The 14454-nt window shown below is 31.6% G+C and overlaps 3 protein-coding genes across 3 annotated transcripts; 1 reads left to right on the forward strand and 2 right to left on the reverse strand.

Moving 5' to 3' along the window:
- Positions 1-864: 864 nt before the first annotated feature.
- On the forward strand, positions 865-2549 carry LOC123715092 (ubiquitin-conjugating enzyme E2-17 kDa). Its single transcript, XM_045669918.1, has 3 exons — positions 865-1104; positions 1506-1791; positions 1882-2549. Exons 1-3 carry the CDS (start codon positions 1061-1063, stop codon positions 2005-2007), a joined length of 456 nt encoding a protein of 151 aa, XP_045525874.1. The 5' UTR covers positions 865-1060; the 3' UTR covers positions 2008-2549.
- A 736-nt stretch (positions 2550-3285) lies between these two features.
- LOC123710145 (RNA exonuclease 1 homolog) lies at positions 3286-7016 on the reverse strand. Its single transcript, XM_045661877.1, has one exon. It carries the CDS (start codon positions 6782-6784, stop codon positions 3596-3598), a length of 3189 nt encoding a protein of 1062 aa, XP_045517833.1. The 5' UTR covers positions 6785-7016; the 3' UTR covers positions 3286-3595.
- A 2445-nt stretch (positions 7017-9461) lies between these two features.
- On the reverse strand, positions 9462-10602 carry LOC123714413 (deoxyuridine 5'-triphosphate nucleotidohydrolase). Its single transcript, XM_045668657.1, has 3 exons — positions 10284-10602; positions 9810-9946; positions 9462-9705 (listed from the first exon to the last, which is right to left on the reverse strand). The coding sequence occupies exons 1-3, from the start codon at positions 10385-10387 to the stop codon at positions 9503-9505; spliced, it is 444 nt and encodes a 147-aa protein (XP_045524613.1). The 5' UTR covers positions 10388-10602; the 3' UTR covers positions 9462-9502.
- Between the last annotated feature and the right edge of the window lie 3852 nt (positions 10603-14454).

The following is a 14454-nucleotide window of genomic DNA, read 5'->3' on the forward strand; positions in this document are numbered from 1 at the left end:
AATAGGGAAGTAGTGTGAAGTTTACTGTACCACACCAGATATCGCACAAACGGTCAATCTAGCAGAAAGGTCGAAAACCCCACTAGAGATGACGTCACAAACGTCAACAAAATATTCAAAAGTAAAGTTTAAAAGGCTCTGTACAAGATTGATGTATGTATAAAAACATGTCTCGGCAACATGAGTGAACATCGGGAAAAGGTGTTGGAAGGTCGTGATGCTGTCCACTTATACTTGTCTATGATGCACTGCATTTGAATTTGAACACAATGTTTTTAAGCATTATTTGCGTTTTAAGTAATTACTATAGCCGCTAGTCCACCCTATCAAAAACCAATACATAAAAATGTTCTTTCAGGAAACTATACCAGGATATTGTTCCCTATAATATCTATATTTTAAAACATATTTTGTCAAACATTAAAATATAGCTTTATCCATGCAGCTTCTATATTGTGTTGTGAACTTTTTTAAGACATTTCACAACAGTCAACATTAAATTCATGCTTATTAAGGTTGCAAAGTGATTAATAATGATTGTATTAAAAAAACAGCGGTTACGCTTATTTTAATCGAAAAAATATGTTAAGGGTTTTAACTATGAAGAACTGTAAGAAAACTTACATAAATTAAACATGACGAGTATTAGTATTTTTTAATGGCTTATAAAATAAAGGAACAACATAATTCTTTAGTTGCTATTTTCGGGTGGTTTCTATGCTTTAGTTTGTGTCTGACATTTAATATAAGTTGTCTCCATCATCATCAGCCAAAAATGTCTACAATTACGTCATAATATAGATTTTTTTCTAATTTTTACTCTGTTATAATTAGTTATCTATGGTAAGCCTATTTCTCAGTTTTTGCTGAATATTCATGGTCATTTTGACAACCTTTTCTTAAAAGGTGACGAAAAAATCTGTGCAAATAACAAGGGCAGTGGGCAGCGCAAGTATTTATTTTATTTCATGGAGTGATCATTAAAAGTTATATACAATCCATTATTGAATAATTCTGCCTTGGGCCAACTTATTGTGATAACTTATTGTGTAAATTGAAAATGTCAACTCCTGCCAGACGACGGCTAATGAGAGATTTTAAACGGTTTGTACTATATTTTTTTAATACTTAATAATAATTCAATAATATTTTATATCTACGTATTGTTTAGTGGATCATCAAATTACGCACCTGTTGCAGTGATTTTTATACTTGTCCTATATTATTTTGCATTGAACGATCGATTTTGTTGAATTTGCTTTATTTTTGCACCTAAGACTTATGCTAAAAGCGGAGTGGTGCGTCACGCGTTATGCATTAACAGCTACGTGTTATGATGAATGTTAGACAAAAAGAAATTTCATAAATTATTAATTATTACTAGTAACTTCTAAACAAAGATCTGTGACCTACTTTTGAAAACCAAAAGCTAATTTAATCAATATTTTGGTAATTGAACAAATTATGGTTTAATAATTAATCTAATTTAAGTTACTAATTTTCAGCCTTCAGGAAGATCCACCAACAGGAGTGTCAGGTGCACCCACAGACAATAATATAATGATCTGGAATGCTGTGATCTTTGGGCCTCATGACACTCCATTTGAAGATGGAACATTTAAGCTCACTATTGAATTTACTGAAGAATACCCAAACAAGCCCCCAACTGTTCGTTTTGTATCTAAGATGTTTCACCCTAATGTCTATGCAGATGGTGGTATATGTTTAGACATATTGCAGAACAGATGGAGTCCTACTTATGATGTATCTGCAATTTTAACTTCTATTCAGGTAATATGAACATATCTTATATTGTATAAAATATAGATTGTTAAAATTATTATTAGCATAACTTACTTAACATTGTATATTATTTTACAGTCATTACTAAGTGACCCAAACCCTAACTCTCCAGCAAATTCAATGGCTGCTCAGCTTTATAAAGAGAACCGTCGAGAGTATGAAAAGCGGGTGAAAGCATGTGTAGAACAGTCTTTTATTGATTAACCAGGCCTAAATGGGAGCTTGGCCACCCATTATAAATAATAAATTGCTCTACAAAATATGGGCTGACACTGTTATACATGGAACAAGTGTGAAAAATAATAATTACCATTACTAAATGTACTATTGCTGCCATCTAAGCCTTGGTGGGTAAATTATTATGAATTTTCAATAAAAAACTACCTACCCGTTAAATTTTTAATGTAGTAGTGATGAAATATTAGCACCATATTTTGCTCTTAAATTTATTCTTATGGTAGTATCATAGAAATTAACACTTATAAAAATATGTAACCACAATAGTATAGCAAAAACTACATCTACAAAGTGAGTGATAGAGAAACATTAATTTTTTAAATTGTGATTGCAGTAAGTTTATAATTTTTCAATGTATCTGTTGTGCTAGATTAATTGTAATCACCTATAACATTCAAATTATAATAGAATAAGTTAATATTTCATACTAATTAACATTAAAAATAATATTATTTGATCACTTCTGTTAATTATAAAAAATTGTTGTTGGATCGCAATAAATGTAATTATACAATTTCTCAAGTTGATTTTTTTTCTATGTTTACTGAGCTGAGTACAAGTGTTTTATATTGTTTACATTTACTAAATACAGTCTTACTATTTATTATTGCATTTTATTATTATTAGTCAAATAAAATATTTTTAATAACATTAAAGTAAAGGATAGTGAATAGTTACCTTTTCAATTACTTGAGGGGTATAAATCAAAGTTTTTGAGTATTAGGACAAAGTAATCTGTAATATTGGTAACTTCAACAACTTACATTCAATTTTCTTTTTAAAATGTTGCTGTATATGCAATTTTCAAGGAATCTATTATTTCGGGTTGTATTACATTTTTATAAAATTGTTAAGCACTGATATGGTAATGTCCTAAACATAAAAATTTGTTAGTGACTATGAACATATATATAAAAATTGTAGCAACTAGCAGTTCCCTTGAGCCACACTTGCATTAATTTCGGCATTTTTGTATTTATAGCATAAAGTTGTTTCGGTATAGCTTTTTTAGTAAACTAAAAAAAATCAAAAACTAGACATTTTATCTGCAAAGGGACAGGGACCTACAGTTGCATAATATACAAAACATATATTATATTAGGTATAGTAAAAAAAATTCTTTTTAAATGTGACCACAATACCATGTCACAAGATTGTCCAGTCATAGTTAAAAATAATATAGATGGGCATTAACAAGATCCAGATAGGATCAATCAACTATTTCAATTATTGAATACCACAAAATGTGTATAAAAGTATTTAATAGAAAATTAACCTTATTGTTACCCACAATCATGTGTTGCTTCAATAAATATGCAGTATTTTAAATATTAGAATAATTGCATATGTTACATTTAAACATCTATAATATGCTTAAATTAAAATGTTAAAACAAGTAAAAATACAATTCACTTTATAACAAATCAGTATTTAATTTATAATCATTTCTTCACCAATTTGACAAATGGTAAGAAAATATTGAAACCATCAGTAATGCACATGTTAAATAAAGAATCAATAAACAATTATGCATTATGAATGAAAATTTGTATTATCATCTAGTTTTAAGATCTTCCTTTAATTTATAATGCAGAAGTTCCATACAAACGGTTGCATCTTCTGCACTGTCATGACCATCAACAGAATTCTGTATAATTTTTTTTAAATATTCAGATGAAAGGTTTCTTAGTGCCCTTTTAAATGGAGGTCCCATTTTATGAGGATATAGAACGCTTGTATCTATAACTGTATCATGAATTAATTTTAGTGCTTTAAAATCTGATTCCAAACTATGTCCTATTAATATAGTTTTGCTGTTAAACATGGAAAGTAAAGTGGCTTGAACTTCTAGCAATGTTGTGTTTACTTGTGACATGTGCTGTTCCGTTATACCAGAATACCGAGTGTTATAATCTATTATTGGGTGTAATGGTTTAACCAATGTTTCATAAATTACTTTACATTCTGTATTTATTACTGTTACTCTTGTTAAGTCAAGTCCGTATGTTGTATAGCACATTTCACAGTCTAATGAATATATGCCATAATTTTCCATTTCTCTTTGAGGGGGAAAAGTCTTTACAAAACCTTTTAAATTATCAAAATCAACATATTCATATACATGGCTTTCTGCCACACAACATCCATCTGATGAACCATCTTGACTACAGCACTGGTACTTTACCTCACCACGAACTCTGTACTTATTGTTTGGATGGTATATACATTCTTCTTTAATAATTGGAAATCCTTTCTTATTTATTGTATATTCTTTTTTGCATCTACAGCAAGTTCTTATAGACCCTTTGGGAGGTTTCTGTTTGTTTTGTCCATAAATTATTGCCCTTCCCTTATCACCACTACTATGAGTTCTAGGAAAACCATTTAATTGCAATTGTTCTTCTGTAAGTATCCATTTCTTTATGTTACTATAAAATTTAGCTCCAGTATATTGTTCAATATTGTCATAGATCTTTTTACTTCGACTCTCAATGCTCCATGATCCCAAGGAGTTTGTATTATTTTTAGAACTTGGAACTTTTTGTAAAGCTACACAATCATTACCAGATTTTTTTACACCATTAGATTCTTGTAACTCTTTTTTTAATCTACTTATAGCTAGGACGGCAGAATTTTTATAAATAGGTACTGTACTACATTTTTTACTTGTTGTTAACTCCTCATGTTGTGCTCTTGCATATGCATCTACAGCAGACAAATAAATATTCAGACATTGGTCAATCATTAAATTTAAATAGGTAGATCTAATATTTGCAGGGATTTTAGACCCTAATGGCTCTAAAACTCCTGGTCTGTCAATGAACTTTTCATTAGGAACATGTGCAACCCTTTGTTCACCTTTTCTCACTGTTTGTATTGATGTAAAACTAGTTGAAGCTTTAACTATGGGTTTATTTATAGGAGGTGCAATTGATTTCTTAGCAGTTACTAAAGTTGATGCATAAGGTACATGGGCAATTCGCACTTTAGAGATTGTGGGAGATGAGATAGCCTTGATTTCTGGCTTAGAAGCTTTAGTCAAATTAACATCTTTCTCTTCTTCTTTTTCTGCTTTAGATGCATGAAACATTCTTATTTTTGACAATCTTTCTGCCATAGTTTGAGCAGCATTTGTCTTGAAATCTGGTTTGATTGATGGTTTCGAAACAATTTTGATATTTTTGTCAATTGTTCTAGATATCCTTTTCTTAGTAGGTATATATGATTCCCCTTCATCGGAAACTTCTTGTTTACATAAACTTTCATCAACAGCTTTTGTTTTAAGTTGTGGTACATATTCTTCAAAAATTCTTTTACATTCTTCTGCAATTGTTTCTTCATCTGAATCTGATAATACTTCATTTTCTAGTGTTTCAATAGCATCAAAGCTTTTGTTATCTGGACTAAAAGAAGCTGAACCATCTCTTTTTCCTACTTTTCTTTCTTTTTCTTTTGATTTTTTATGAGACTTATAGTGTTTATTGTGGCTTTTTCTGGAACTCTTGGATTCTTTGTGTGTCTTTGACTCTTTTACTTTGTCTCTTGATGAACTACTTTTTGATTGTCGTGAAGATAAAGATTTTGTATGTTTCTCAGACACTTTATTTTCTGAGGGTTTTGACTTTGACAATCTAGAACTAGAGGACTGTGATTTAGTGTAGGATTTTTCTTCTTTTTCTTTATTATTATGAGAGCTCTTATGGCTTGACCTATGGTTTGAATCTTTTGTACTTTTCTTCAGTTTATCGTTTTGCTTGGCACCTTTCGTGTTAGACGTTGAATTATCCCCTTTCTTAGAGTTACTTTTATCATTTTTATTAATTATAGTGACATTTTCTGTACATGAATCCTTTTTATCTTTAGTTTTTAAAACATCAGTTTTATTTTCTTCATCAAGTATTTGATCTAGAATATCAAATTCAGGTCCTAAATCATCAAAACCATTTAAATCACTAGATATTTTGCGTTTTTTTGGTTCTGGTTCTTCTTCATCACTTGAAAAGCATGGAACTAGGGACTTTGGTGTAGGTTGATACTTTACAGCATGTACATCACATTTTTTTGTTACAATTGCTGGTTTATATTCTATTATTTTATTTTTAGTGGTATATTTATCAGATGGTGTATAATTATGTTTATTAGATACTTGTGTCTCCTGAGAATCATTTGGCAAATATTCCTGAATTTTAGCATCTGCTCCAGGCAAATATTTTTCACTGGATTCTATGGAACCTTTAGGAGTGTAGGGATCCACTTGAGTACTTTCAGCGCCAGGAGTATATTGTACAATAGGAGCCACATATAACTTAGATCCATTGGTATCAACAGGCCTTTTAATTTGAAGTGAAGCAGGCTTTCGCGGAGTATATGGCACTGGTACATGTCGTCTTTTTTTATCAACAACATCTTCCACTTCCGATTCAGTGTGAATTTTATTTAATTCAGCTATAGGCGTAGGACTATAGGTCGCCTTCACCTGTACTGGTCCAGTCTGTGTAGAATTGGATCCATTAACGTAAGCTACGTTATCCTGTGAAGTTGAAGGCAAGCCTGTGGCCTCATTCTGACGTAATACCTTCTGTACTGCTGCTGAAACCAACTTTTGTAGTATCTCTCCACTTTCAATTCCATCGCCGTTTTGTTCTCTTTTAACATGTCGAAAGTGACAGTAGGGTCGTTCACACAGGCCGGTATCAAAAAATGGACAGTTAATGCCTTTGAAATAGCCAGTCGATGGTAACATAATATAATGCCTTAATTTTACCTAGTTCTTTTATTTTCTTAAAGCATGCACAGCATGTGTTACAAAATATAAATGTTTAAGTATGATATATAACACTATTGTTTACTTAAAAATATTTTCCTCAGTCTTGACTTCTTACACTTTAAATTATTTAATGAGTAAGCTCTCATAGCTAAGCAAAGCAATACAAATTACAAGCTCCAATTCTTCAGCCTGTGTTATGTTCTTTATAGTGTTGACTGTCATGTGTCAACTATGCTGAGCACAGATATATAATATACTGGCGCTTCCCTTCCCTACAAAACTATATACATTTGTAATTAGTAATACCTTATATATAAGTACCAAGACAGACATGTTAACGTGTAGTGGACGGATGAAGTTGTGTATTATTATAATATAGGCGATATTCTACAGCGGCTACATGTATATTCTTGGTAAATGTGTAAATAAAAGCCTATTTTTTTAACAGATGGCAACCCTTTTTCATGAAAGTCGTCGCATAAAATGTCTTAATTACATAATATATACTTAAACTAAGGTAGTAAAAGTAGAGCAAGCGATAGGATTATCAAAGATTTAAATGCCTAAGTTAGCCAGACAGAAGAAGTTACGGAGAGCGGTTCAAATCGTCGACGACCAATCCCTCTCCGAGTGGCTTAATCCCTAGGCATTGCGTAGAGATGTGGGGTCACTCTACATCTTCTAACGCATTTACCATGGAGGGTGTTCAGAAGTGTACGGATGAATACCTGCAGATGAATTTGATCATCGGATGGATAGGGTGGACTATAGCAATTAAACAAAACGTACTTGAAAACATTGTGTTTACTTGTATATGCGAAAATATAATTCATACTGACACCCCACATCAAAAGTAAAAAAACAAAACAAATTCAAATGCAGTGCATCATAGACAAGTATACGTGGACAACACGACCTTTTAACACGGACGTCCAGGATAAAGGGAGCGTTCAAGTATTACGTTACGCAATTTTTTACACCCCCGTGTCACAATATATGGCGTAAGGTACCGAAACGTCGCTAAAACACCTTCGTTGTTCTGTTAACTGCGTTTATTGATTAAAAACATTACTACGTAACGCGTAGTTCCTAATGAGCCCAAGCTTCCAAACCATACATTATAACCGGCCAGATGTAACTTAGAAGCATCCTAATTCGGAGGTGTAAATTGATGTCTTTGTTGCAGAGTACCATTCTTATTTTGTTGAAGGATGACTCCTATGCCGTCACCCATGTGCCTAGGTACTTGTATTTAGTGCCTCTCCCCAAAGTAGTAGCTGCCCCCGAGATTGTTGGGTTTAAGTCTTATGTTCTTGAAACCACCTAATTACATGCTAAAAAGTTTATATGGTGGTTACCATGTAAACTTTTTAGCATGTAATTAACTCACCCTACTTTAATATGACGCGCTCGAGAATATCTAATGATTATTTTTTTTTTCGAATCTGATCCTTTATCTTTGACGGGCGGCCATATATATGGGACTGATATTTGGTGGAGGTACTTCACAGGGTACAAGGTATTCCTCTGTATATTAATCTGCCACGCTGTAATAAATCCCAAAATCCCCTCTTGGGCTCCCCTACTATAAATACATGCTCAAATGCATGATCAATATATTATCTATGAATCGGACATTTATCTTTTTCGTGCCGAAAAAACCTTTAAAGGAATATTTTTTCGCAGCCTAATATATTATACATCTGTAACCTAATCTATATTTTACCAGAGTATATAAGCGTTGCGACTTTCGAGCATTAAATGTTTACTAATTTTACATTAAACATGTATAAATTGTAAAATAATCTATTTAGGTATTATAATTATCTGTTTTCTACCACTAAGGTGTGATTAGGGCACTCTTTTGTTAATGCGTGAATACACATTAAATAATAATATTTATCACTTGAAACCATGTCATGGCTATTCAAAGCATTGCAAAATTGATGTCGCAATTGCCCAAGGTTAGTGTTGGTGGTAGTAGCTAGTAATGTATTTCAAAGTTGTAAATTGTGCTGGATAGGTTATTTATATATCAAAAAAACATGGAATTTGTAATTATTTTTTTCAATTTCATACCATCTTCATTTCAGAACCTAACAATAGCAGTAACAGATGTCTTTGATAAGATAATCAGTCTTTTAGAATATTTGTATCCTGATTTTGGTGTGTGATCTAACATGACTGAAGCATTAGCAAAAGATTATGCAGCTTATCTTAACTTAGATTTGACATGTAACTTACAAACAGTACAAGATGTTATTGATAATATGATCACTAGACTCGAAGAACTGACAAGTGTTTTGCACATGATAAAAACAAAAAATAATGATTGCTGTTTAACTGTGACATCTGATATAAGTGCCTACAGAAATGAAATTATAGTACTGACAAAGAAAATACTAACATTAAGTGAAGTTATTTCCAAACTACAAACAAACATAGAAATTATAGAACAGAAAGTAGAAAAAGCAGAAGCTGACTTTGAAATCAAATATGAAAATAAGTTCATAAGCCTGTTTAGGCCATTTCTTAATAGAAGCAAAGATGTATTACCAGAATCAGCAGTTGCTATTGAGAACTTAGAAATTTCCAGCATAACCGAGTATTTTGAAAATAATAATAGATGATGTACAAGTAAAAGAGATATATATATATTTTCGAAATATTTATTAAAATTATCTTATTCTTTATTTACTGGCTTCCAGTAGAACCAAATCCGCCATCTCCTCTGTTAGTTTCAGATAAATTAGAAACTTCTTGCAATGTAGGATAATAAATCCTCTCACATATAAGCTGTGCAATTCTGTCACCCTTCTTGACCACAAAATCTTGATCAGAGTGGTTGAAAAGAACCACCCCAATATTACCTCTGTAGTCTTCATCTATGACACCAGCTGTAAATTTATGTTTAAATTACAGGTATTATTTACACTAGAGCAAAATTGTTACACTTGTTACATTTCAAATAACAAGAATTTTATTTGAAAAAATGAAGTACCTCCAACATCTATAAAATTTTTGACAGCCAATCCTGAGCGTGGTGCAACTCTGCCATAGCATTTTGATGGTAACTCAATTTGCAAATCTGTTTTGATTAGTTCCTTACCCCTTGCTGGTACTATATAGTTGTATGCACTAAAACATTAAGTTTCAATATATTATTACTATCATGACAATTGGTTAATATTAATTACCACTACCATAGATGACGGACAGTGAATTTACTACGTAGATATAAAACTGAATGTTGTCTTCTTTATTTCTTAAGGTAAAATTAATTTAATGTAGCAACTGTTTTATTCAATTACATAGTAGTAGTATGCTAAGTACACAATAGTTGATAATAAGATATTTTATAAATACCTTAAGATCACTTTCATTTATTTCTGAATATAAATTTAACCAGTTTTTATGTAATAGATAGTTAACATTTTATCTATTCCACTTAACAGAAATATTAAAATATGAATACCTTTTTAAGTCATAACCAGCTGCTTTCTCTGAACCTTTGACCGGCGGGAAAGCGTGTTCAGACAGACGACTGAATTTTAAAATGACTTCGCTCGGGCTTTGCATTGCTCCCACAAAAAGACGCGAAATATAGTTAAAAATTATGAAAAACAATCAAAACAGTTTTCAATAACTAGAGTAATTTGACTTAGTAAACTGTTATACTAAATGCTTATTAATATATAATTGTTGAAACGAGTAATGCTAATAAGTGGCAGTCGGTAGATTCAAGTAACGTTATTGAGATTTGAGATTATAATTCAATGAGTATGAACAAAGAAAAATGGCGCCAAACGCAGGACTCTGTCAGTTGTCTAAAATGAAAGACGGAACTTACAGATAAAATATCATTTACTATAATTTCAGCGTAGACAGATTAAGAGACGGTGAAAATAATATTAATATGTAAATACACTTGAAATAAGCAAGTATCCTGATTTTTCGATATATTAATATTTTTAAAATGTCTGTATTTTGCCCTAGAATGGTTCATTCTGACAAAGAGAGAAAATAATAATAATCATCTATGAAAATAAAAATATTATGTTCGTTATAACTGGTTTTATGCATTAATATCGAACTATTTTTTAACTAATTTAAACTGGATTTTTGTCTTGAACACGTTATTAAAAATAATATATAATATGGCACACTCGTTTGACATTAAAATGTTACTATCTTATGTATATTTATGTATTCAACCCCCTTATTCTTTTAACTACTTTTAACTGAAATAATAGTTTGCCTTTGTCTTTGGAATTTAGATTTCGGTTTCAATACAAATATTAGGTACTTACATATTATAAAATTTTAATTTACTTTCACTTTGACCTCAAATATCTCCTCTTTGGTTAGGAATTCCAAATTCAATTTCTTTACCTGAAAGTGACTTGTGAGCGTTTGGTGGACTAGTACCGGGGTCGTTCACTATAAATTTCTTAAATCTGGCCAGACGATTACAGCAGATGTCTATTGTCAGCAACTGCAAACCATGATTACCATTACCGTAAGCGTACCGTTAATCAATGTACAAAGTCCAGGGACTTGCTCCAACAGACATTTTTTTCGAAATTAGTAAGCAAAAATAATGAAAATAAAACAAACAACATTTGTAACAAAACAACAAACATGAACGATTAACTTAAGACGTGTTATTTACTTGGTGACCCGCCTTCCTAGAACCAACTACGGACGAAGAAATTACGAGTTTGAGGGTGTTACAATTTATAATAATGTACCATCAGTTATAAAAGGAGAACAAAGTAATGCCTGGTTAAAATGCTACTAAAAATTCACACAATATATATATATTAACAAAAATAAAATACACACCCTATGTAGACTAAGCATACACCGCTAAATTTAAAATATACATTAGTAATTACTTAAATTAAACAAAAACAAATAAAACCTTATATCTAAAATGTTTTATCAACCATGTATATACCCAACATATATACATAGAACAATAAACTAAAAATAAAATAGTATTTTAATAAATAATAAAATAAATATAAACTGGCTATATCAGACTATGTCATCAATGGCATATCTAGTTAAAAATGAAATTCGAATATCTATGTTTTGCTTGGTTGACAGGTGGAGTTTACCCACATTGTTTTGCTGTTTTATTTTATTATTTTATATACGTACATTTGTGCGCTCTAATTTTTAATCTTAGTTTTTTCATATTGTTTCTCAGTAAATGAATTATGTATGAGTAATAAAGTTATTCTTAAATCAAACTTAAAAATTCAAAAACTCTGCTGGGGCAGTGGAAACCGCCTTCAAAGATTTCATTGATTTCCGTACGAATGTTTTGTAAAGGGATCAATGATCTACCTAATGCTGAAATTCAACCCAGGATCCCCAGTAAACCATGGTTCTATGGAATTAAAACTTCTAAAATTGTCACTTCTACCATTTGCAGAATGCGTTTAGGACATGTATCCTTATACACCTTATCCTTTAGCAAGGCTGCGTATTGTTGATAGTAATATTTCTGAGATTGAAGAAGATGTTGGTGACCTCGACCATATTTTCTTTTCTTGTTCCCAATTTCTGTATTCCTTTGCAGGTTGAGTGTGTTGAACAATTCCCCTATATTCTACTCCTTATAATGCCCTGGTATACACACCTCCCATCATCACAGACCTTGGTCTGATCAAAGGAGCCCTAGATACCAACATCAAATTACAAAGCTATCTTAATCAAAATTTGTCAAATCGTCTTATTTACACTGACGCATCAAAGCTATCTCCAGATGGCTGTGTTGGTGCTGCCTGTTGGATTCCTCGGTTAGAATTATCTTCGGTATTGAGTGTTCAGTGTTCACAGGAGAGGCCACAGCTCTATTGGACACTCCCATAACATACAACAGACAGCTATTTTGACAGACTCTTTAAGTTGTTTAATATCCATTAAAGAAAACCCATTTCTCAGCAAATCACGTTTTCCCATTATACTAAAAATCAGGGAGACTCTGCTCTCTTTTAATCAAAAAGGATTATCTATCATACTAGTTTGGATTCCTAGACACTCAGGTATCCCTGGAAACGAGATTTCTGAATGCGGATTTATGTGCCAAAGCAGCTGTTGAGTTAGGTTCTCAAGATCATTTTAAAAATTCAGCTCAGGGTCTTTAAGCTCTTGCAAAGACATATCTGGACAGAACTTGGAAGACATTTTGGAATGTCTCCAAATCGGTTAAGTGTAAGTTTTATGCTTCCATCCAACCAAAAATACCAAGACAACCCTGGTTTTGTTATTATCGGAATGCAAATCGCTGGATTATACCCACAATCTCATGTCTGCGTCTTGGCATGCCTGTTCATCTAGCCAAGCTCCGGATAAGGGATCATTCTATCTGTGAGTGTGCCTTGGATGAAAGCACTGTATCTCTCATACTATTTAACTGTCCCAAACTAACCTATCCTCTCGTTGTTCTCCCTAAAGTCCCCCGTCCTTTAAGTGTTAAATGTTTTTTAATGTTTGTGTTTAGTCCATATTGTAGATTTTTATGTTAATATATAAAAAGCAATAAAATTAAGGTGTACTATAAATTTTTCATAAATAGGAAATAGTATTTAATGATGTTGTTTGTGTTGTCTGTGCTGTCTTAAAACTAACAATCGAATTTCAATTTTATTCGATTTTTTTTGGTACATATTCAAAATTAACTTAATCATTATTTTCACCGATCAGTCTCCTTCGTGCCTTCTCCATCTACACGACACTAGGCTGTTAAGAGACGGCTAATTAAGCTAGTTGGCTGCGACAGATGTACCTGTGTGTAGTGTACATTTCAGTCGTAAATTCCGGGGATTGTAATTAATTTCATTCTTTAATATATTTCTGTATTCGCTATAACATGTTTTAGAGTATATACATATTTCCAAACTAAAATATATAATTATAACAGCTCTTTCACAACAAACATAATATCACCGCCATTAGGCTACCTGTACAGTTGTAAAAAGTTTTTTAACCTATATATATATAAAGATACTATAAAACATCCAATATTATACAAATATAGTTTTATTAATATAGCTACAATACTAGTCACTCCTTATTCTAATTGGCTCTTGTGTGATTTTTACCTGGAATACGCATACGCACGTACCAAGTGGGTAATAATAATTACCAATTTGTTATTTAAACGTTTTTAGTAGACTTAATTACATACATAATATATATACATATATAGGTAACATAGTGACTATGTAACTTTATTAGATGTGACGCTATATTATGTTATTTTTATACATTCAATAATATTGCATCTTTGACTGTTTACGCTTAAATGATTATTTCTTTAATACTTTATACGAATAGATTAATTTACGATTTACGCACATGAAAGCACAACAACTAAATAAAACTTAAATTCTGCAAGTAGTGGCCGAATGATTTTAATAACGAATAATTCACAAATGCTATGTAAGCCACAACTTATGTATGAGTCATTAGATATTTTACATCCTCTAGCCTGCAACCCAAAATAATACAAAAAATGGCTACCTGCTCACATTTGAGTATAATACGGATAGTAAGGCGCCGATCTTTGCGATTATCCTCAATTTAAGCCAAAAGAAAATGTCCACAGTTGGTGGACGTCGCGTCGATCAATA

Source organism: Pieris brassicae, chromosome 1 (assembly GCF_905147105.1).
Source record: "Pieris brassicae chromosome 1, ilPieBrab1.1, whole genome shotgun sequence".
NCBI lineage: Eukaryota > Metazoa > Arthropoda > Insecta > Lepidoptera > Pieridae > Pieris > Pieris brassicae.

Excerpts from the sequence above, each read along its gene's own strand:
- LOC123710145 (XM_045661877.1), bottom strand. The coding sequence starts at position 6,784 with ATGTTACCATCGACTGGCTATTTCAAAGGCATTAACTGTCCATTTTTT.
- LOC123715092 (XM_045669918.1), top strand. The coding sequence starts at position 1,061 with ATGTCAACTCCTGCCAGACGACGGCTAATGAGAGATTTTAAACG. Across the intron at positions 1,105-1,505 it reads CTAATGAGAGATTTTAAACG|CCTTCAGGAAGATCCACCAA; the intron begins GTTTGTACTATA and ends ACTAATTTTCAG. Across the intron at positions 1,792-1,881 it reads CAATTTTAACTTCTATTCAG|TCATTACTAAGTGACCCAAA; the intron begins GTAATATGAACA and ends ATTATTTTACAG.
- LOC123714413 (XM_045668657.1), bottom strand. The coding sequence starts at position 10,387 with ATGCAAAGCCCGAGCGAAGTCATTTTAAAATTCAGTCGTCTGTCTGAA. Across the intron at positions 9,947-10,283 it reads GCTGGTTATGACTTAAAAAG|TGCATACAACTATATAGTAC; the intron begins GTATTCATATTT and ends TTAATGTTTTAG. Across the intron at positions 9,706-9,809 it reads AAATTTTATAGATGTTGGAG|CTGGTGTCATAGATGAAGAC; the intron begins GTACTTCATTTT and ends ATAAATTTACAG.